This window comes from Sprattus sprattus (genome assembly GCF_963457725.1).
Source record: "Sprattus sprattus genome assembly, chromosome: 5".
In the NCBI taxonomy this organism is placed as follows: domain Eukaryota; kingdom Metazoa; phylum Chordata; class Actinopteri; order Clupeiformes; family Clupeidae; genus Sprattus; species Sprattus sprattus.
This window is the reverse complement of record NC_137924.1, coordinates 11,804,559-11,828,651: the sequence shown is the minus strand read 5'-3', so window position 1 is coordinate 11,828,651 and position 24,093 is coordinate 11,804,559. Positions and strand designations below refer to the sequence as shown.

The 24,093-nt window shown below is 44.9% G+C and overlaps 1 protein-coding gene across 2 annotated transcripts; it reads right to left on the bottom strand.

The window, feature by feature from the left end:
• Window positions 1–1,105: 1,105 nt before the first annotated feature.
• Window positions 1,106–23,135, bottom strand: map3k20a (mitogen-activated protein kinase kinase kinase 20a; the record flags this gene model as incomplete). Of its 2 annotated transcripts, XM_080838390.1 has the most annotated exons (19): window positions 20,477–20,827; window positions 19,569–19,656; window positions 17,434–17,535; window positions 17,223–17,288; window positions 17,022–17,050; window positions 16,736–16,873; window positions 15,849–15,935; window positions 15,296–15,370; window positions 14,603–14,709; window positions 12,021–12,156; window positions 6,669–6,713; window positions 6,545–6,575; window positions 6,110–6,249; window positions 5,895–5,957; window positions 5,697–5,798; window positions 2,708–2,824; window positions 2,431–2,505; window positions 2,118–2,268; window positions 1,106–1,806 (listed from the first exon to the last, which is right to left on the bottom strand). In XM_080838390.1, the coding sequence occupies exons 1-19, from the start codon at window positions 20,633–20,635 to the stop codon at window positions 1,106–1,108; spliced, it is 2,412 nt and encodes an 803-aa protein (XP_080694516.1). In that variant the 5' UTR covers window positions 20,636–20,827. The 2 variants fall into 2 exon arrangements, with proteins under 2 accessions (XP_080694516.1, XP_080694517.1); XM_080838391.1 differs by lacking the exons at window positions 1,106–1,806; window positions 2,118–2,268; window positions 2,431–2,505; ... (4 more) ...; window positions 6,545–6,575; window positions 6,669–6,713 and adding exons at window positions 8,149–10,431; window positions 23,031–23,135 and having other exon boundaries at window positions 20,477–20,687.
• Between the last annotated feature and the right edge of the window lie 958 nt (window positions 23,136–24,093).

Sequence of the window (24,093 nt, the reverse complement as noted above, 5' to 3'; positions counted from 1 at the left end):
GTGTGCCAAGTTTCCCGCGCCACGCTAGTGTCCTGACAGTTGTGTAAATTGCAATTAAAATATGTTTATTATAAAAAGTAAGAAACTGAAAATCTGGTGGTTGGAGTAATTTTATTTTATATTTCTATTTATATATTTAAACTCTTTAATAAAAATGTTTTATTTCAGTGCGCAGTTAAATATATATAGTACTACGATTTCATTACAATTTCAGGACCTAGTCCGTGGCGCCAAATTGTCTTCAATAATCTGCATAAAAAAACGACATTGACCCTGCAAATCTCTATTGACCAACATCAATACGACCTATAGGTCAAACATATAAATATGATACATTCCTTATTAAAATGTACATAAACCAAATGCTCTCTGTAAAAATACATACAATTTGAAATGAAAAAGAATACATTTTAAACAGAGTCAAATAAAGTCAGAAAAGGGAAAATAAATCTTTGTGGTCCTCTTAATTTAGATCTAGCAAAACAGGCCAGATTAGGCCCTGAACCTTTTCAGGGTCATCTGTTTATTCATAGACTCATTCATAGAGATTACATTTAGAAAATATGACTACTTAAAAAGTTAGGAGACATAATCAAAGAATTAACAACTTCATAGATTTGACAAGGACAGTCAGTCTGTGTCATGTCTCACCAGTACATTTTTCATGTGCAGTGCACATGGATATAATGTTGTATTTCCTGCTTTGATTATATCTTCAAGACCTGAGAATTGGTAGCTTGGCAGTAGTTTCTGGAAAGAGCCAGTTATCAGAGCCAGAGGTTTAGCCCTCTGTTTGTAGTGTTCACAAATTAGGCCATATGTCTACTTATCCAATTATCCAGGTAATGGAAACAGGAAGAATTAACACAGACCACAGTTAAAAACATTGAAATATATCACTATTCATATGCCAACATTCATTCATACATGATTCGTATCCTCTGTTCAAGATATCTTTTGTCAACATTTTTTCACTCAGGATGACTCAAAATGAAAATGGATGTACTGCCACCTGTTCATATTAAGAAGGCTCCAATACTTTGGGGTGCCTTTTAAACAAGTGACTTTCCGTACTGTAATGCAGATGCTGGTGAGGTTAAAGTAGTTACTGTCCGATTCGTCCACGTCCACGTCCACCTCCTCGACCTCCTCTCCTCCCTCTACCCCTGAATGGCTTAATCTCTGGCTGCTTCTGAGGCTTCTTCGGTCGCTCCACCTTAATCCATCCCCCTTCGTTGGCCTTGGTTTCCTCTGGCTCCTCCTGTGGATGGTTTATTGGGGACATGCCAGGTATCGTCCTGGGCTGGGTTTGATGGAGTACTCCGGTGGTGGAGTTGGACCGCGGCCTCCATCCATGCTGAGCATTTCTGGACGTCTTTTGCCCTGGGCTGTGTTGTCCAACTGTGGTCGGAGACTTCCTTGCATCTCGGCCTGACACAGGACAGAACGACATGCCGAAATATGGATTCCTTGGCCTCTGCAAAGCACAAGCGCTGAGTGGGCGCTCACGCTCTGATGCACTTTCTGAGGTGGTGCTGGAGGGGCTGCTACCCTTCGATCCCAGGTGCAGGGTTGAGAGGCGGGACGACAGGCCTGCCGTTGGAGAGGAACACCGTGAGTCTGTCCTCCAGAGGGACAGTGGGCTACGATTGGGGGAGCGTCTCACCGCAGCCGCGTAAGAGGACTGGTTATGGGCAGAGAGGAACTGAGGCAAGGTCATGGTCGTGGAGCAGGTAGAGGGGGCTGGAGCAAGCTGGCTCTTCTGCTGCTTCATCCTCAGCCTGTAGATCCATTTAGAATCAACTCCTGAGGGGGAGTGGAAATGAATAATTAAGAAATCCTAACATTACACAAATGGCACCATCTGGCAATAACATGTGTATAACAAATAGAACAGGAAGATGAGATAGTTCTCAGGTCTGCTGAAGATACACCACAGTAACATCAAAGATAATCCTTCCTAATCTAAGATACAGCTGGGTTTGCAGATCTGTTTCAGGTGCTTTACAGGGCAATGATGAAGATCCTCGACGTCATTTGCAAAAGAAGGTAGACCTGAAGAACATGGAGTGAGCATCATTGATGTAACGATCATGGAGAGTTAGAGGGCTAGTTACCAGAGTTTGTCCTGCTCCGGTGGTTCCCCTCTGCTTTATGCTGCCCTGTCTCAATGACCAGCTCCACGGTTTTGATGAGATCGCTTCCACCTGTGGGGCTCCAGAGCACTGCATGGCTGTGTTTGGTGCCCTTTGGAGATCTAACATCGTTCTGAGGGGACAAGTAGAGGGGATGAAACAGGGAAGCCATTTTGTTATTTGATATGGTAACGTCCTTCAGACTCTAAAGCTAGGAGAAATGGTAGAACCATCCATATAATTATATAATAATCCATCTGATTAGAATAACTGGACACCTGGGTCAATTACACACCTCATAATTTACAGTGCAGTCAACTGTTTGGTTGTTAGATAATCCAACGACCCACTTGTCCATTACAAACGGTGGCTGTAAAAGATACGAAAAACATGGTAAGTCTGAATATTGAATGCACTGCAGTGTTTGTCTAAATACTTTCAAAGTTGTCTCACTGTCTTCAAAATTGAAATAGCCAATATTTAATAAGTCTTACCACAGCTTCCAGTAAATAATAATGTTGTAGTTCTTACATTAGCTTTATGTTGTTTAATTTCATGTTTTGACCCCACACCTTAGTCATTTTTAGAACATCCACATCAGATCTGTAAGAATTGAAGGTGACATCCTTGATGTAAGTCACTGCCACCTCGTCTCCATCCAGCTCCATGTACATCTTCCATTTGCAGTCCTGAAGACACAGAGAACCATGAACAGATGAAGCTCTCATCACACATCAGCAGTTCTAAGTGTTTAACAGCCCAGTATGTCCTTCTGCCAGCTCTGGACCCAGGACTGGACTACGGCTTTCTGTCTGGCTGCCTTCAGCTCTGTAACTTAAACCAACAGCACAACCTAGAGGTGGAGCTCAAAAAATGTTAAAGTTGAAGACAGGTTTTCTCCTCTGAGCTCTTCAGTGACATTTGGGTGAAGAATTCGGGATGAGGCACAAACCACAAACCACTCAAACAGACACTCTGATATAGGCATTGAACTCTGAATTTGCCTGACAAGGCATAATGAGAAGTCCCATAACCATTTCCACCTTTGCCACATTTCGGGAATATAAAATTCTGTAGTCCAAGTACACTGCATACAAATAAAGCAGAGGAGCAGAGAAAGCGGCAAGTTGAGCTGTTGTGTAAACACGGCGTGATATAAAAATACTGCACCACCACAGAGGACTCTTTGTAGCTCACATCTGACTCAATGAGGTAAAATGAACACACGAGCTGAAGGGGATTAAAAAAAGCTGCCGCTCCTTCACCAACCACTGTGCTTGCTGACAAAGCAGTAATGATTGTCTCATTCCCACTAACCACGCGCTCGAGCCACAGGTCATGGCTTAACCACACAGGGATCGTGGAGCGGGCCAATCTATTGTGTGCTGGGATCACAGAGGGAGACATCAGAGGAGAGGTGCTAACACACTCCTCCACCGAGTCGCAGCCCACTCCTGCACGGTCCCCTGGGAGTTGGGGTGGGGAGGATGGGGGGGCGTCGGTTGTTGTCCCTCAAAGCGCCCAGCGTCAGGAAGATCCCCCTGGCTTAGGGATGGACTGGCAGCCCCCTTCGCCAGTCCTGGCCCGTCACACCAAGGGACCATGGTCCATCCTGGCCTAATCACTCCAGCAGAAACAATGTCTGGTAATGATGCCCAGGACCGCAGTGCGTCTAATGACAACTCATACATAATTCAACACCTTTCACTTGGCTGCGCGGTGATATCCTCATTAGCAGGGGACCCTCGGTGCTTGTCAGATGGTGGCCGCACACTCGCAAGGCCCTCATTTTGTCTTTGAGAAGTGCAGCTGCTTCCATGACACCGCCAGCAAAGAGGGACGGGGTAGAAAGAAAAAAAAAAATGAGAGAGAGCAGGGTTTGTTTTATTTAGTGCAAAAAAACCTTCCAGTTTGTAAAAACAAGGCTGACATGGAACCTGACACCAGGCAGGGGAAAATAATTAGCTCTCATTTTCTCAGCCTCCTGTTTCCTTCTCCCCGCTGTGTTTTCTACCCACTAAACCACCACATGTCAGAAGAAATGGGAGGCAATTAGCAGGCTCGTTTCAGCCCCGCCGAACGCACTGAAAGGGGACTATTTATGATGGGACAATGAACAGCTGAAAGATTAAATAACATTTGCCTTTTAAAAAGAAAATGACTTCTGGCTAAATGGGCCATTTTTGATTAAATTCAAACAGCAAGTGGAGAAGCAGCCTTTCTCCAGCATTTGAGACGCTAACAAAAGACTTCTAGCATGTGAGGGTGGATGTGATACATCGCTTTAGATTAAAGATTTATTTATCTGTTGCTTTTATTTTGAAAGAAAGGGGGAGAAATGTCAACTGAGGGGGAGATGTGCTTAGTGTTACAGTGGTCAATATTTGACAGGGACAATAATGGGCATCAATAATGGCAACTTCAAGAGAGAAGAAGCATGGCATTCTTGACACAGCGAAGCATCTCAATTCAATGGCAATGACATCTTATCACAGTGTGACCATGTTTACAAAAGGAGATGTGTTGGATAGATGATATTACAAAATAATGATTGCCAGAAAAACACACTTGCCTTGGGACAATTAATGGAAAAGCTAGTATAAGTATATGTTTCCTGTTGAGAAATAAACAGCTTGTCCTAACATTTTGGTTTAAGTGTAGTGTGAAATCTGGTCATGTGGCAAAGAGCACCTCCATAACTTAAGTGTTTTCAATGGTAGTTAGTTTGTTGAAAGCCAGGCTGTCTGATCATTTTGCCTTCATCTCGAGAATAACTCATACTCCTCATAGATGGGTGGAAAATCAAATAGGCACCATATAAAAAAATAAAACCATTAAAAGTAGTTGTCATGTCGTTTCCTATCGAAGGCCTTGGCTGCTTTGTACCCAGTTGTAAATGCCCAACCATGCACATGCTTTCAAAACATGTCACAACAGGACTCTGCATGATAGACTGGCTTGATATTTTGTGAAATCACAAAGGAACCGTGATGACCGATATGGCATGTACAAGAGACAACACATAAGGGTGGATGTGTTCACACCATGTAGCGTGATGCAAGAAGATGCATTTGTAAAACTTGTGTGTGTGCCAAGTATGTATGGCAAATTTGAGGGCAATCTGACCGTTGACAGCCACATCAATACCCTTTCAATGATTTCATAATACAGATTTACTACAGTAATATTCAGTGTTATTTAGCCTACCTATCCTGAAAAAAACATCAATCTTTGCTGTGAAATGCTACTTTCATTGTTCCATCATTGTGCTCAGGTCAAAATCTTACCGTTTGTTACGGCACAACAAGACAATTCTGAACTCCTCTGTTAAAGATGAACTAGAAGGAAGCTATTTTCATCTCCACTTCATACTCATATTCTTCTTCACAGTTATGGAAAAAAAAATAGAGCTTCCCTCCGGCCAAGTCCTTGGCTTTGGTGAGTCCAAACAAATGGCCTGTGCTGTTCGCAAACACCAGCTGTTCAACTATGCACATTAAGGACATAGAGCAAAATATACATATTTTCAGGTTATTCTCAGTTTAATTGCTCTGCACCTACCGACTGGCCTGCTCCTGCCTTCCAGTGGTAACCAAACACCAGCTCCAGATTGACGATCTTACTCTTCTCCTCCTCCTCCTCTTCCTCCTGCGCCCACTCATCCTTATGATGGAAGATCACAACCATTTGTAAACAGCGCATCATTTTTAGACTGTCTGTGCATGTCTCTGTGCTAAGAGGTAGCGAAAAACAGCCTACCTTAACCAAAGGAGGAAAGTGGAAAAGTCCTAGGTAATCATTAGCCAACTTCTCAATTTCAGTCTGGCAGACAGAGAGAAAAAAACATCCCCAACAGTCAACATCAAACACTTCACTTCTGCGGGGAGAATTGTGCTCTAATGATCAACAGGAGTCAACATCAGGGTTGGACAATGTGCTGTGTGATGGACGAAGCGTGTCGAGTGGCCGTCTACCTTGAGGTGGATGATGTGGCCTTTGGACGTGACTCCCATGTCCCTCATGTCAGTCTCTGTGAGCAGCAGCAGTCTCTTCCCTGTGATGTGGTTCTTCTTAAACATGTTGGCGTACAGCAGCATGTCACACCCTCCGCCACCTGGGAAAACGGGGAAGAAACACATAGTCTGTCTCTGTCTTGCTCACGTACACACACACACACACACACACACACACACACACACACACACACACACACACACACACACACACACACACACACACACACACACACACACACTCTCACACACACACACACTCACACACTCACAGCATTCCAAAGGACTATTACATCACTAAGAACAAACTAACATCTGAGATGTCGGATTTCCCACACACCGGATGTCAGACTTCAATATGTCAGTAACCAAACCATCAGTAATGAAGTAGCCTACCCGCCTGAAATATCTGCTCCATCCAAAAGTGCTGTAAGAATGTAAAAGACTCATGTTAGATGGACTTAGTTGGATCCTTTCCAGAACAACAACAGGAAACAGCAGTGTTTCTAATGATACTGACCACGTGTTCTTCTGTCCAGGCATGTATGGCGAGATTAGGGAGCAACTGCAGGTGGAGAAGAAGAAAAATGAGCAAATGGATATACATTGGCCCAATTACATGGGCAAATATGGAATCAGCCCACATTCACAGACACTACCCATTTTAAATCAAGAGGATCAGCTATCAGTATGCAGGTCCAATGTCCTGTCACATTTTGCACTGCTCATTTTGGTTTAATAGGGCAAAAATGCTTACCAGACAAAATAATAATTTCATCATTACGGCCACGAGGCTTGTGCTGCTGTGGGGATAGGAATGCTTCCACATAAAAAATGATGGAAGGGGGGGGGGGGGGGGGGGGTACTAGAGATGAATATCTAATCTTTTCATTCCCCACTGGCTTCACATCTGATATCACAGCACCAGGCGAGAGCCCACTGTCTATCATGATGGCTGGCATTGAAAAGAGGCGCGTTTCATAATCAATGTGGGCCTCGTGTGCCTACGCCACTCCACAGCACAGCCCTCCAGCCCAGCTGCATGCCTCAGCCCGCTCCTCCCACACACACACACACACACACACACACACACACACACACACACACACACACACACACACGCACACTCACACTCCCACATACACACACACTCACACTCACACATACACACACACGCGCGCCGGCGGAAGTAAACAAATTCAAAAACTCTCCCCAGCTGCCAAAGTTCCATTTCATTCCACATGGCTAATTAAAGTGACATAATATTGTATTCTGAGCTGCCGTATTGTATATCACAAATTACTTGCATCGTGTTTTATTAAAAACCCAAAGCACAGTGTTTTGACGATGGGAAACAGATCTGTTTGGAGAGTGGGGAGGGAGTACAGTCGGCGTGCATTGCTCAGTAATTGAAATTCCTTTCAGCACATTGCAGATCTCAAGGCTCCCATCCCTCTGCCCATGATGACACGAGAGTAGAGCAAGCCAGCAGGTTAAAGGGTTCGTGCCCGTGACACGAGAGTAGAGCAAGCCAGCAGGTTAAAGGGTTCGTGCCCGTGACACAAGAGTAGAGCAAGCCAGCAGGTCAAAGGGTTCGAGCCTGTGAGGCCTGAATGTCACACGTACCCAAGTCAGGAGAGGAAACCTGAGGCCATCTCTGGAGTCTTCTCAACATTTATTTAAGTGTTCATTGTAGATCAAATTGACAATTATGGAGCAGCAACTGTCATTGGAGGGAGGCCATTTGAACAGACATAAAAAAACTAATTGGACTGTCAGTGACACAGACCTGGGACCAGTACACTTAGTTTGGGTGGTCACTGGACTAACACTAGAGAACAGTTTATGGGTTTTGGCAAACTTCATGGGGATTCACACTACTCAACATCTAATCACGTAAAGTGGTGAAATGGTAGAGTGAGACAAAACACAAAACCTCTTAAACAAAGTGTTTATTGAACATAATTTGCAATAAAGTCCCAAAAAGCTTTTAAAATAAATACAAGTGTATCAAACTAGTGAAAAATCTAATACAAAGAAGAGTAGATGGAAGGCACTGCAACTTGATATAAGAGTATAAAATGTAATGTGAAAGTGGTTAAACTGTATCAGATATATCAGATCAAAGGCCTGCAGTTAAAAAACAGTAATGTAATAGGTCTTTCCCTACAGTGACAAAGTTAGTAACAGATATTTCATAGACACGGGCCACATGTGTGCACCACAAATGTATTACTCAAGCTTTTACTAATTTCCTTATTCTAAATAATAACCGGATAAAAGAAGCTTTATGCCTGGGTTTAGGAATCTAGTAATAATTTAGACAAGAACATTTTAATTTTAACACTGTTGTTTTTTGCTTTAGCACTGTACATTGTGAATACACAGAATAATAACCTATATTATATATATTATACTGTATATTACTATATGCCATGACCTCACACTAAATCTGTCTGCACATTTAATGAAAACAAGCGTTGTTTCTATGTGATCTCATGATCTTATGGAAGGTTCAGTGTGCAATTTGAACTTCTATGGCATCAATGTTAACTCTTGTTTGATGAAAAAAGTGCTTCTCAAATGTGCCTTGTATTATACAGTTGTCATTGATTTCTTTGAAATAAAATGTAAAAACTGCTTTTTAGTAGGCACATATCAGCTACATAAAAAGCAGAAAACCGCCTACAGCAAACTAAAGATCAACAATAAAATGCGTTACAAATTTCAAGAAACACTGTTTTTATCATGCCTTTAAAATAGTGTTGCAGCTGAAGGTGTAGAAGCATGTTGAATATACTTCCTGACACCCTTAAGACAAAGAAATTAAATGGGGACTGATGGAAGATGTTTACCAGGAAGGCATCAACCAATCTTTGGCCTGTGTTAAAAACACTGATAGACACTGAGGGAGAGTAAAAGGCAAGCCTTTCCCCCCACAAACTTAACCACTCTGGATAAAAAGGCAAATTACTTCTCAATCAGACGGGTCATTAAATCCTTATAATTTCAACATTTTATAAAAAATGACTGAGATGGGGAAGACATTTGTAGTGAGAATCTCCGTAATCCTGAGCTGTACGCTACGCTGATGCCTCTCCGAGTGCACTGTGATAAAGTCAGCTAAATCAAAAGCCTCCTCGCTAACCACAGCGTGCTAGTCTCAGCCCCAGCACCAAACATTCCTTTGATGGCTATTACAGTGGCAAATGGCTCACGGATGGTCCACGGAGGCTTTCTGACACCCCTGGACCTCTGCATGTCAATAGGGCATGACACTTTCACGCTCGGTGAATGAAAGATTACAAAGGGGGGCAAATGAGTGTACAATCTCGCAAGGCAAGTGGGAAACTTTCTGTAGCTGTCGCTGGCGGAAAATCTCCGGGAAATCTAGGGCCAGTTGTCCTGGCGAGAGACTCCATCACACCGACTGCTCTCAGCACAGCACAAATTGGCCAATCTTAATGTCAGCCAAATGTCACTTCATCATAAAAGCATCGCCACTGCGACGGAACGCACACACACTGCTCTTTCTTCCCAGCATGCCGCTATGCATCCAGCTCATTTGGCAGCAGTGACATCCATAAGGGATGTGGGCAGCAGGTAACAATAGTCTACGCGTAGCGACCACATACGGCACAGCTGACGGCTAAGCTCTCTGTTAAGGCTTCTAACTTTCAGTTTTTTATTTAAAAAAAAATCATAAAAAAAACAATTATGTATAGTCTTCAGATGAGATGAATTTGGACAGTTAGAAATCATGAAATAAAATGAGTATCTATGAGGTGGAATGAACCCTCTCCTCACCATTAACCAGTTTTAAGGCTTGAATGTGTGAATGTGGAATAGGAGAACTCAATGCAAGAACTCTGTTTTGACACAGGCCAAGGCGATGGATGTCCTGCGCCCAGGTGACTTCCAATCTGGACCCGTCGCGGACGTAAACCGGAGCTTTAATCGCTGTCGTCGTCGGACCAGTTCAATTCCCCCAGGCCTACGGCCGTGGTGATTTTGCGGCCCTCCCGGACCACGGTCGACCTCGAGGATGAGTTCTGTTTGGTCTGCATGTTGACCTGCATGCCCGAGTGCAGCACAGGGCCGGCCATGTCCAGGGCAAACATGTCCTCAAAGCCCTTCATCATGGCCTGGAGGCTCAGCCTGTCCACCTGCCCGTTACTGGAGGAGGAAGAGAACTGACACGACATCTCCGAACTTTTCGACTCTTCCGTCTTAGACTCAAAAAATGACTCAGCGCTAATCTTTTTGGCCAGAGGTAGGAATTGCTGAGAGGGGAGACAGGAAGAAAAAAAAAGAAGAATAGAAGGAATAGAAGAGAAGGATGGACAGACAGACAGACAGACAGACAGACAGACAGACAGACACAGGGAAAGAAAGGAGGAAAATGAAAAGTGGATTAGTTTCAGACCATATCACCCTGAAGGAAAGCAAGTAAGAATGTGTCACCCACACACAAACACAAAAGAAGGTGAGCGAGAAAGAGAGAATTTTCTAGTAAAAGATACAAATAGGGTGGGAACTAGAAGTAGTTAAGAAAAAGATAAGAATGTGAGGTTTCACAGCAGTGACAGCAAGGTGGAAATACGTATACATCCAGCTAAAATAGATATTAACAGCAAGGCAATCAAAGAATGTCCAGAAACTGCATACAACACATGCAGAGAGATTCTAAATATAGCCAGTCCAGATATGCTGCAGCCATATGCAAATGCCATATCTACATTACAAGTGCAGTGATTAATGCTTTAGGTCCACGTGAGACACAGAGAGTGCATGGTGAGGTGTTGGGTGTTGCGCTTGAAGATACGAAATCATACACACTCAAATCCCTCACAATGCAAAAAAAAGGAAAAACAATAATTGGCATAATTAGCCCCTTCCTTTGCACATGCAATCCCAGCTGGTCTCTTTCTGTCCCTTGCACATAATACACACAAACACACACACACACACACGCTAAAAACACACTTGTGAACATACGCACGCATGCATGGCACAATCATGTGTACACACAGAGACCACAGAATCCCATCTCAGTGGACTGAAACAGTCTCTTCCGTGATGCAGCCAAGCCAACCCTGTGTCTGAATGGCTCTCTATATTCACGACACAAATTCCCATGGTGCAACGCTCTCTGCTCGTGTGCTCTCTCAAAAATATACGACAATTCTGAACGCGAATCGGCATCTCCCTCCAGTGTGTTTAATGCCCCAGTGAGCAATGGTGTCTCAGCAGGCCCTTACACCCGGAGCCCTCTACACACACTCTAGACTACTGACACGAGTGTGGATGGTGCTCGGTGATGGGGACTGAGGAATGACTAGCTGCTGATGGCATGCATGGGTGTGTGATTTCTCGCAGCATGCATTGGCTCTTAAAACGTGTACGTGTATGTGTTTGTGAGAGTGTATGTGTGTGGTTTGTGCGTATGTGTGTGTTTGGTGGGTTTCTGTTCCGCACAAGAATCCCTTAATATGGATGTGTGTATGTCAAATGAGTATGTGTGTGTGTGTGTGTGTGTGTGTGTGTGTGTGTATGTATGTGTGTGTGTTTGTATGTGTGTGTGTGTAGGGTTGTGTGTACACTTGGGACCACCTTAGACAGTTAGCCGGTGTGTGTGTGTGTGTGTGTGTGTGTGTGTGTGTGTAGGGTTGTGTGTACACTTGGGACCACCTTAGACAGTTAGCCGGTGTGTGTGTGTGTGTGTGTGTGTGTATGTATGTGTGTGTGTTTGTATGTGTGTGTGTGTAGGGTTGTGTGTACACTTGGGACCACCTTAGACAGTTAGCCGGTGTGTGTGTGTGTGTGTGTGTGTGTGTGTGTGTGTGTGTGTGAATCCTGGCAGGATGCTCACCGGCGTGTTGGACTGCTCGACCAGCTGCCTCTCCCACAGCTTGAGACGGCGCTCCCTCTCCTTCAGCTCCTGCTCCTTGGAGCTCAGGTCCCGCTCCAGCTTCTTCAGGCGCTCCAGTGTGGCCTCGATCTCACACCTAGCCACAGAGACACCGCACCATCAGATCTCTCACACACACACACACACACACACACAGAGACACCGCACCATCAGATCACAGCGGCCCACACATGGCCTCTCACACACACACACACACACACACACACACACACACACACACACAGACACCGCACCATCAGATCACAGCGGCCCACGTATGGCCGCTCACACACACACACACACAAAGACACCGCACCATCAGATCACAGCGGCCCACACATGGCCTCTCACACGCACACACACACACACACACACACATGTGGAACGAGGGATACACAGCAACAAACACACCCAAGGGGGATTACCCAGGCTTGCAATGGAAAACTCTTCCTCAGTACATTTTGCCCACCATCTGGGTTTACTCATTAGCACAATTCTTCAATGAGAAAACTAAACAGCAGGTGGTTGTGCACATATTGACAGAAAACAAGGCAATATGCAAAGGACTATTTTATATCTACCAACACTTACTAATTGCATCCTACATACATACTATATTTATACTAAATGCCGTTACACTAAAGGAGTATTGAATACAACTGAATGCTTTCCATAAATGCAAGTAGTAAACAACTCAGTTTAATGTGTGCAGTTTGTCACAAAACGTTTTCATATAATTCACTATAATATTCAATATGTTTTTCAATGTGATGTTTACGCTGGTTGTGAATTAACCAATATGTACAGGTTCAGATTTGTCCACTAGGTGGGGCTGTAAGGTGGACCTCTCGTGCAATTTGCGCTCCCACGCAATTATTTATAAACCCGGGCGGGAGTGACGCAGGCTGGACGTCCCAACCCTGCTTGCTCCACCCTGTAGCTCTGGCAGCAGTGCCCCCCTCCTTCAGCTTTCTAGCTATGCTCCACACTTCAATCATGATTGATCTCCTTGCTTGCCGCTTTACCAACAAGGGCTCTTAGAATTTCTCATCTGCCCTCGTCCTTCCCTCTCTCCCTTCCGTTTTTGTTGTAACAGCACAAACAATTTCCTGTCGCGTTTTCTCTCCTCTCCCTTCTCCCTCCCTCTCTTTGATCGCTTCCTCATTCCAGGTCCAACCCCTCCACCCCCCCCCCCCCCCCCTCCTCTCCCTCTTGCTTCAGACAGCTGTGAGGGACACTGGGAAAGGATTGTCTTCTTTATGCTTCCCTGGACCGTTTCCAGACTTCCTTAATATAGACGGCCACCAGAAAGTTCCCAGCAGCAAGGGTGACCAGGGGCAGGCCACTCAGTGTTTCACTGAACGGCACCTGACTGAGGGCAAGCAGGGCAGAAGACCATCTGAAATGTAACACCTCAGGGCTTGGACTAATTGCCTCTGAGATCAAATCTACACAAGAATTCCATTCAAACATTCCACTAACGAAGCATTTGGGAAATGCCAGGAAATGTGCCACTGTATGATAACAAACACGTACAGCTAAAAGGAACTCAATTTTTTTGTTAATTGCGTTCATTTGTTTCTCGTTTCTTTTCCGGTCGGAGAGAGTGACAAATCGGCTGTTGATGCGGGTACAAGCAAGGGAATGCCATGAGACTCATCAGATTAACCACATTTGTCCAAGCCGCTGACCTCAGATCAGAGGTGCGGCCCAGGGCGACTGTTAATCACCATGCAGGCCCAGTGCCTCCACAGCTGCTGGGCACATACGCTCTCAGTCCCATGAATCCCAATTAGCCCAAGTGCACTCATGTTCCGAGGCGTGATGCGTCCTCCACCCCCCCACCCCCTGGACGTCCGCCGGGGACCTGCAACGCACCCGCGGTGGCGGCTCAGCCAGCGCTCCGGCATCTGCTGCCTCCCGGCTCCCCACTGACTGCCCTAATGAGGAAACACAACTAACTTTGGCTGCCCGCGCCGCAAACACCTGGCTCCTCCAGGTGGACGAGGCCGCAGCGAGCGCCCAGGAACCAGAGCTCACTCTCTGAAAGCCTCGCCGGGCGGGTTTCGTTTCAGATTGAGAACGCGTGAATCCCTGGCAGCGCACCTGCCGTCTTCTTTAGAGTTTGCTCATTCACCCGCGGAGCTGCTTGCCGGGGCCTAAATGGGGGGAAGCCACTTTTGTGCTCGCCGTTCGAATTCATCGCAGGAGGGAGACTCGCACGCAAGACACACAGGCGCCCCAAGGGAGAGTGAAGACCTGGAACAACTCAGGTGCCAAGATGTGCTCTCACCCACACACACACACACTTACACAGTCCCATACTGTGGAACCATACTGATTACAGAACCATCAGGATGGGTACTTCTCACATCTGGAGAGCAGAGAAAGGAAGAGCAGATGGAGCATCCTTTACCTCCATCCCTACCCCCATCTACACTTCTCTGAGATTTCTCTGCGGTGGTGCTTCTCGACTCGCCATGACAACAGCAAGCGTGAGTGCGACCTGCTGCAGCCCAGTGTTTGTGTGGGTGAGTGAGTACCTCCATTCTGCCTTGTTGTTCAAGAAGGAGTTGCACTGCTCTGGTAGCTGACTGTCGTTCCACATGGACTCCAGGGTCAGGAGGATCTGTTTGAACGTGGGCCTGTCCTGTGAGCACACAAGACCACACATCAGTGAGGAGCATTGTTTCATCAGCTTCAGTGACAGGAAGTACATTGGGGGTTCTGACCATAGATAGACATATCGAATTATAGAACAATAGTAATTCTATATGTCTATGGTTCTGACCATGTATCAGAAATTCTACGTACATGAAAAGAAGAAGTGGTAAGAGTGCTGAGAGCATGCAGTATGCAGCATTATGAAAACAACAGAAGAAGAAAGCCTGGTAGATTAGTCCTGTAACTTACACAGTCAGACCAAACTGAAGTAATCTGCTGAAGATACGCAAAACTCCACACTTGTAATTAAACAACATATGGAAGAATCCTGTTTTCATAGTATGTTACCTAATCCTTTCACGGGCCATCTACCATTACAATTTCAGATGTAAAAGCAAAATGGCGGATAGTTTATTTAACAAACATTAAAGCAAGACCAAGTTAACAAACAAGCAACGAAGCATGTTATAAGCACTGTTGAGCTAGTCGGACTGCTTTCCAACTGACATCCGGTGCCCTACACCGCAGTGGGCCAGTGAGAGCTGTCATGCAGTCAGTTTCCTTTCCCTTACCTTAGGGTCTGTTCCCCAGCAGCTCCTCATGAGCCCGGCGAAGCTGGCAGGGCAGCTACTCGGGATGGTTAATCTCTGGAACAGACAGTCAGGGGGTCACAGGCCAGCACACACACACACACACACACACACACACACACACACACACACACACACACACACACACACACACACACACACGCGCACACACACACACACGCGCACACACACACACACACATACACACACACACAGGGTCACAGGCCAGCACACTAGCAAAGCAGCAACAGAATTCAGCCATGATGTCTGCTGCACCATATCACCATGGCACTACTCGCTAAATACAGCAAAACAGTACTTTTCTGTTCCCAAACTTAGCTGCGTGTGCAAAGGCCTGACAGTTGTGACGGGATATGTCTTTTATTTAACGTCCTATCGCATTTAACTCTCAAAGCAGGGGAGGGGACTAAAAGGCACGTCTAAATTAAGAACCAATAAAATGCTGAGATTTGTGTAAAATATTTCAGGTATGCCAATCTTTACTGTGCGAGTCATCAATGGCTTACTAAGTTACCTCATTTTTTTCCACGACCAGCCAGGCCACTTGCAAGCCCTCCAGACCTTTAAAGGGAATCTCTCGAGTGAGCATCTCCCATAAAACCTTGCAAAGGAACACAAGATATCCAAAAGATTAAATGAAGACAATACACTCAGTCCTCCCACTTCAGTTCATAGCATTCATCAACCACTCAGCCACAACTTCTGAAATAACATTAATGAACAAAACATTAAGGACAAAAGGGTTTTTATAGCTGTTTATCCTCATCTGAGAATGATAATTGCCTTATCATTTACTATGTAATGATACAGTTTGAGAGCGCGGCGTGGTGTTTTCTGTGTGGTCACATTAAAATCCCAAGTATTCTGGCGATACTGAGTGAGCGGTGACTGAGACGGAACTAATCCTCGTCCTGACCCTGAGGCTCTGACCTGCAGGTCCCTATCTGTTTGTCCACTCACACTTTGGCACAGGCGGGCAGCACTCTGTCTGGCCCAGTGACAGCCAGCATTCTCTGTGTATCCTGTCACACTGACTCACTCAGACACAGCCTCCTTAAACAATCTGCAGCCTAAGCGCACACACACACACACGCACGCACGCACACACACACACACACAGTCACACACCTTTAAAGGGAATCACTTTTGCATACACAAACATCAGTCATACACAGCAGCAGAACATACACCCAAACATTACGCACCTAAATTAACATGACCAAAAAAAGTGCCCTCATGTCTGCCACACTGAGACGTCGCACAGATGACACGTATGAATCATTAGCGCCGTGTGCCACTCGAGGGGTGACAGACTCCAGCAATAGACACGAGCTGAAGAGGGGGCGCAACAAGGACCCTCTGAAACGATGAGGCAGCAGGCCATGCACACTACTAACTCACCACGCCGTAGGAGTAAGTGTCACATGTCTCAGACACGGGGAGACTCTGGATCACCTCAGGGGCCATCCACGGGAACGTCCCTACCAGGGACATGTGTGTGGTGTGAGACAGAAACCTGGAGGCGCCAAAGTCACAAATCTGGGTTGAGGAGGAAAAAAAAAGAATGAGGAGAAGAAATAGAAAAGTTACACAGTACACTATTCATTTCACTGTTCCCTAAAATATGATGTTGTAACTCTATGTTAGTCGTCAGAAACAGCACAGACATTATACTCTGCCAGCCTACCTTAAGTATTTTATCTGCTGTCAAAACCACTGCAAATAAACACACACAGAGTGCAGGTTAGGACCTCAATTCAAGAGGGAGGCAAACATGGAGGCAAGCTCTATTGGATTTCAAATGGCTCCTTAAGTCACATAAACATCTGCTGATCTGCACACAACCAGCGGCTGTGGTTAAGGTGGCGTGGCGCTCTGGAAAACTCACCGTTCCTGGACTTCAAGTCCCTGTGGATGACTTTCACGGGGGCCTCCGAGTGTAAATAGTGCATTCCTGATGGGACAATAAAGATAAGTATCCCTGTCAGACCTCAGCCAACGGGAAGTTTTTTATGAACCAAAACTATGAGTATGTTTCACAGGGAGCATAGGGTCACTCTTACACATTGAGTTAGTGAAGGGCTCAGCTGTGACCTCACCTTTGGCTATATCCATCGCCCAGGTCATGATCTGTTTCATGTCAATGGCCTCACTCTCAGCACTCGACAGGAACTCATAGAGAGACCCTCCACTGGCATACTCTGAGGAGACACGAAGGAGACCACAAACATCGGAGACAGCTGATACACAAGAGGCATTATGGGTAACAAAGAACATCTTTGTCATGCTCATATTTGTCAGACAAAAAAACCTAATGAATACATCTTAGCTGAAAAGAAAACAAATTATGGACAGAAACAATGTTCACACATTCCAGGCACACCTAACAGACACAGTGAAGGCCATGGTAGGATAATTGTGCTCTGCACAAGCTGAGAGCTTCTTGTTCACAGCCTGTCTTCCCTGGTCTTTGAGCTGCTCCACTGCAGATGAGCTCATTTATCACAGCGCCCTGAAGAACCCCTAGACCCAGCTTAGCACCCTGTCTATCACCTCAAGATGGAGGTACACATTCTCAGGGCAAACTGATGCCAGTCAGACAGATAGGTGAAGAACATCACCTTGTCAGAGTCTTACAAAGGGTCAGCTACAACACAAAAGCTCACATGATCAAAGTGGTTAGAACTCCAAAACGACATAGATTTAATTATGAGATTTTATTATGAAAATTTTACTGATACAATTGAGTTTACACAAATATGTGATATTTGCACGTCTGTGCAAATACATTTGTAATCACACTGCATTTGGAAATCCAATAGGAGAGAAAGGCCTCACACTGACAAATCTGTGTTTTGTATTTTGCACCCAGCGACTATAGATGCAACATTTTTATGTTCATGGGTACGAAGACGAACACGCCAGGAAAGAGTTATTTGCATATGTCTGCTTGACAGAAGCACTGACATGCTATTCACACAGTGAGACACCCGCACCTATACTAGATTTGAAACCAATCTAACAAGTTCTGCGGTTGGCTTCACTGCCAATAGAATAGTTTCTATTTGGACTGCAATCACTGGGAATCACTGGCATATTTCACCATATGCCATGCTGGTGATCTGCCATGCCGGTCTGATTAATGACCTCTCCAGATAGATATTGTTTGCTAGAAAGAAGAGCCACTAGCCCCTGAGATACGAGAAGACAGAGGAGATTTATAACACTGCTGATGAATGTGGAAATGTCAGGGTCAGGCGAGTGGTAATAAACATTTCTCCTTTACCTGGTGCTAATTAGATCTGTGCTTTGATAAATAGAGACGGTTGCTCCTTGACAACGCTAGGCTAGATCTCTCACAGCCACTGTCACATTGGGGCTGCCAGAATGAACTCAAATGAACGTCGAGTGCGAGAGATTGAAATGGTTTTCCTGTGGCAACTCAGTAAAAAAAAAAGGCTTATTCTCAAGACCCAGGAGAGCATTCCAAGAATTCATCAAAGCCACATCTGTTTCCTTTCCCCCGGATGGCTTTTTAAAACTCAAATAAGGGTTGTTATTCCTCATTCGCTTCTTTGTTCCGGGCACACACATTATTAATGCGGTAATGTGATCTTGTCCTGGAGCTCTCAACAACACACTGTCTTCGAGGCACAGCCTGGGCTGATAATTGGAGAAGAATGTAGGCCTGTAGCAGGGGCGACCTGCTAGTTAGCCGTGGCCAACTGTGACCCAGTAGAATGTGCATATCATCAAAGCTGTGTATGGACTCTGTTGAGATAATGGCATTTTCAAAGTACCCACCCCCCACCCCACGCCTATTTGACAGGTCACAGTACATTCAGACAAACAGTGGGGAATTTTAGGCTTCAACAATGGCAGTTGTCAAAAGCACAACACTAGAATCGCATTATGGTAGTCCACTTCTCTCTTCATATCCCCAGTTTGTAACACAGTTGATTTGTAGTTCAACTGTAGAGGCTCATTACCTTTTTGATGAGTCACTGTGACTACATGTTTAATCAATGTCGTAAATGGCTACTCTACTGTGTATTAATTAAGTTCAGCAAACAAATAGCATGTGATCATACCCCCCCACACACCGCTGATGGATTCATCATTAACCCAAAGCATACAATCCATCACAAGACGCTATAGAGATGCTAAAGTCTAATCAGGAAAGGGTATAAAAAAAAACATTTGTGGACTGGGCAAGCCCCAAACATGAACTTACCAGTGACAATGCCATAATGAGGTGCTTCAAGAACTGCCCCATAGAACTGAATGATGTTTCTGTGGCTGAGAACACTCAGGATTTCAGCCTAAATATAAACAGGAAAAACAAGAAGTGATGAAAGCGGATGAGGCAAGAAAGTGTACTGAAGCGATATCAAAGCAGTGATAGTGTATCTAACTCTGGTATTAAACACAGGAGGGAGTCTATTGTTAGCTATGAATGTAATTTGCAAAGCAGACTTTTGCCATTCTTTGAACTCTGATAACAATGTCACCACCACCCGGTGATCATAGCTGGTCTGTGTCAGTACAGAGAGAGTAGAGAAAGAACATCTGCCTATACACAAACACACACGTACATGCTGTGATACATGAAGTTATTTCAATGTGCTGTTGTATTGCTTAATGCAAACACATTCATGGCACCTACGTATACCATTACAGAACTTTTGCCACCTTCCGGTTCAGCAGACATGCACAGATCAAAAAGTGAAATACACTGTAGCCCCTTTGACTCTTCACAGTGCTCCGTCTGAACTCATGAAAAGCAAATGTGTCTGAAACGTGTCCTTTTCCCCCCCTCTGCATTCTTGAAACAAGCTGTCGCTTTGGAAGTCTTCCCCAGACTCTCGTGACAAACCAGTGGCTTAATTGAGACTAATATGATCTCATTTGGTACTAATTTCCTCTGAAAGGAAGCAGTACATGGGTGTCTGTGCACAAAGAGGCGACTCCTGGAGACGAGCTCTCGCCCTCCTTCCACTGAGGGGGAGTATAATGACTGTGACTGATGGGTACAAAAGTCACTACAACCCACTAAATAGGGAGAGCAATTAAAATGATTATCATACTAACAATTAAAAAAAAACTATATGAAAAGGCAGCACAGGCAATTATGACTCCCACCTCTTTTTCGATCTTGAGGAGCTTTTTCACCGCCACCTCTTTGTCCTGTGAGATCCACCTGGCTCGGTAGACGCTGCCGAAACTGCCACCGCCACAGTTCTCGTAGAAGTGGATGTCATCGAAGTTGATTTGCACGAAGGAGGCACCGAGAGACGACATCTCATAATGACACAGCGGGGAGAAAAACAGCCCCGCCGCACTTCTGGAGGACCTGAGAGAAAACAGAAGGAGGAGAAGAAGAAGAAGAGGAGGGAGGGAGTGGTGGGTTGAGTTAAGAGAAAGAGAGAGAGAGAGAGGTCTCTGGAAGCTGCTGAGCCCAGCAGAAACTCCCAATCTGTCCCTCGCTCCCTTTCCCCTTCATCCTCAGGGCCCAATTCTCCAGTAAAGGACGACTGCTTACCCTTAGGTGCCACACGCAGTGAGTGCTTAGGAGGAACACGCTGACTGAACGCCTTCACCAAAGACAGGCCCAGCACTCACGCTACGACTCAGCCCTCGGTGCTATTGGCTACACCTCCGTGGCCTGGCCTTGTGCCTTCCCCGATCCGTGCCAGTGATTTACAGTCTCTCTAGTTCCTGACCTGACACCTCTACAGCCAGTGACTCACTACAAGCCGTAAGCACTGAGTGGGTGAAGGCCCTTCACCGGCTAGCAAAGGGCCTACGGCATCCAAGGCATGCAGTCACTCAGTGCTAAAACCATGCTTACAAACACGCTCACAGCCAGTGACGACTACAGCACAGTGCTGAGCTGTCTGTGCTCACCATATCAGATTGAAGCCTGGAGGTTTTTTTTAGGGGGGAGGTTGGAGGCCACATGCGACTGGGGTCAAAAATAACTTGCAGCACCCTATGACTAAGAGCTGTGCACCTGTATATATTTACTCTGGTGTCCAATTTTCAATGGTGGAGCAAGATGAGTGCACACACTTTGCATATCACATAATAACATAGTCCGGGGCACATCATTAAGGGAGAATGTGTAGAATTAACATGCAGCCCCTCATTTCACGGGAGACACACAATAGTAAGCTTTTGTTTCTACTGTACGTTAAAACCTAAATACATCTTGTAAAAAACAGAAAGAGTCCCCATATTACAGGAAATTGTTGCCCTGTTATTGTCCATGGGTTTCACATTTACTGTGAAGCAATTATGGCTTTTAAGAGGCTGTTACCTGGGCCAAAATGGGGATTGCTATCCAGCCCAGCAGGAAATGCTTCCATTGTCACAGAGGGGAGCCAATGCTCTCCAGTGATTTAGTGCTATTCCAGCTATATTTAGCCTCCCAACCAACCTGGTGGTGAAGCTGCAGCTCAACACCATCCACAGCCACTTCAGACACCAGGGTTACTGGGAAACAGGAAAGCTCTAGTCCTACCAGGCAAACATGATGCTGTAGTCCACTTTAAACATGAGCCCTAAAATGCATATGGTTTTCGTATCATATTGATGCTGTAACTAGCAGACGAGTCTTTTATGGCTGAAATCACATGACACCATCCAAATGCCCCCAGTAAATGTGCAACAAGAACAAGAGTCCGCCACGAAAATGGACTGTCACCTCAGAAAGTGCAGAACATATTCCCACAAACTACTGATTTCTAAAGGTTAAACTGCACCTGAAGGCCTATGCTGCCTCCAGATGTCGTCACAGTATGTTGTCTGGGACTTGATTGAGCCCCCTACAATATAGTGCACACGTGACGTGACACTCCAGACAACCCACGCACAGAGTGGAGGGACAGAAAGAGAGAGAGAAACCAAAAACTAAGAACCACTTTATCACCTCATTTCCTTATTCATCTGCCAGTCTTTCGGATTAGCCACTCAGCATGAAAAGAACGTACTGTTCTGACAGTCAAACCATTCCCACATTTTACGCAGATCCCTTTTTCTCAGCGACCTCTCATAACTACAAAACCTAACCAAAAAATGTCTTCAAAAGAAATGGACTTATATGTTTCCGCGCAGCGCAAATCTGTGCATTCACCCCCGACCTTTCATGCATTTTTCATGCATCATTTTAGTGTCTAGTGTGACTGCATAAACTAACCGAACATGATACAAAGTTACAGTAGCCTACACACGCACAGAACGGCATCCGGAAGATTAAGGAAGCGAATGGATGTGGAAACGTCTGATTTGTACTGGTAATACTGCAAGATCATGTCTCATGTTTTGCCATCATTACGAGGCAGACGGGAAATTGAGACCAAGGACGTGTTTTGAGCAGTAGCGCACCTGTGCTGAAAACCAAATTAAGGGTAGACTTGGTCCCATTCGTTGTGTAATTGAACTGCGGAGTTGTGGACAGAACTGTCCTCCGATAACGTGGGATATCCCAACAACTGACCTACGACCCACAAGCATGTACAGGAAGTTGAGCCATAAATACACGAAACATGTTGGCGTTGATTTATCTGCGTGGCTGTGTATTCTATACTGTAGGTAAATAACTTTGAAGCGTTTTATCGTTGTAGAGTATTGAAACCTACAGACATATTACGTAGAGTTCGTAGTTAACATTGAACGATACAAGGGTGATACATACCAACTCTTCTCAGTAGCTCTATATCTCTATGTTCGACAGTGCAGAATACCCGCTGATCGCAACCATCAGGTCTCTCTGCTAATGACTAAACTCTTCCCAGTGTCGTGTGATTTCTCGTATTGCTCAACTTCTTCCCATAGGAGTTGCCAAACAGGACTCATATCAATAACACCAGCTCATTCTGATGGCAACAGCTCCGCTCGATGGCCAGACATGGCATGTCCTTAAACCATAGTTCTGTGAGCCAGGCCTGGCTGTCATAAGACGAAGCCATTGCAACTAATGGCACATTTACTTATCATAGTTTCCATATCGTTGAACACAAGTTTTGTTTTGAATCGTTGATTGTAAATTGACTTTCAATATTTTGAGTAATAAAATATATCAAAACTAAATGTAAAAGGAAACGATGACAATATGACAACTGTATTGTATTCCTGTATTCAGAAATGTATTCATGACAAAAAGGTGTCCACACTTCAAATCTCCGTAAATACTTTTAATAGGTTTACATTATTTACAGAATACACCTTGGTAAAAATGTGCTCATATTCCACCTGTCTGATATTTATCTCATTACATGCAGAGGTCAAAATAAATAAAATAAACATATTTTTAAAAATGTGTGAGAAACAACCACCAAATAAAAGTACTTACAAATATAACACCATTTACAAAACACATATAAGACAATCAAAAACAAGGCTTAAACCACACAAAAATGATTGTACAAGAGCTCAGTTATTCTTCCTCAGAGAACAAGAGTTCACCTTTAAAAAGTCTGAGGGCCTCCCCGCCAGCATCAGATCTGACTCCCTCTGTAACATGTGTAAGGAGCTATGCAAAGATGACAGAGATTACCTTCTACTGCGCCCGCACTTACAGTAGATCTGATCAAACCCTGAGACTCAAAAGTGTGCTCATATCTGATGCCAGTGTGCCACACAACCCGGAAATGGCCATTGTTTACCTATTTTCCCAATTACAGCAACCACACAACATCTTCCAGTTCTGCCCAGGTGCTGTGCAAGAAGCAGAACTAGCTCAGCGAGTTTCATGAATC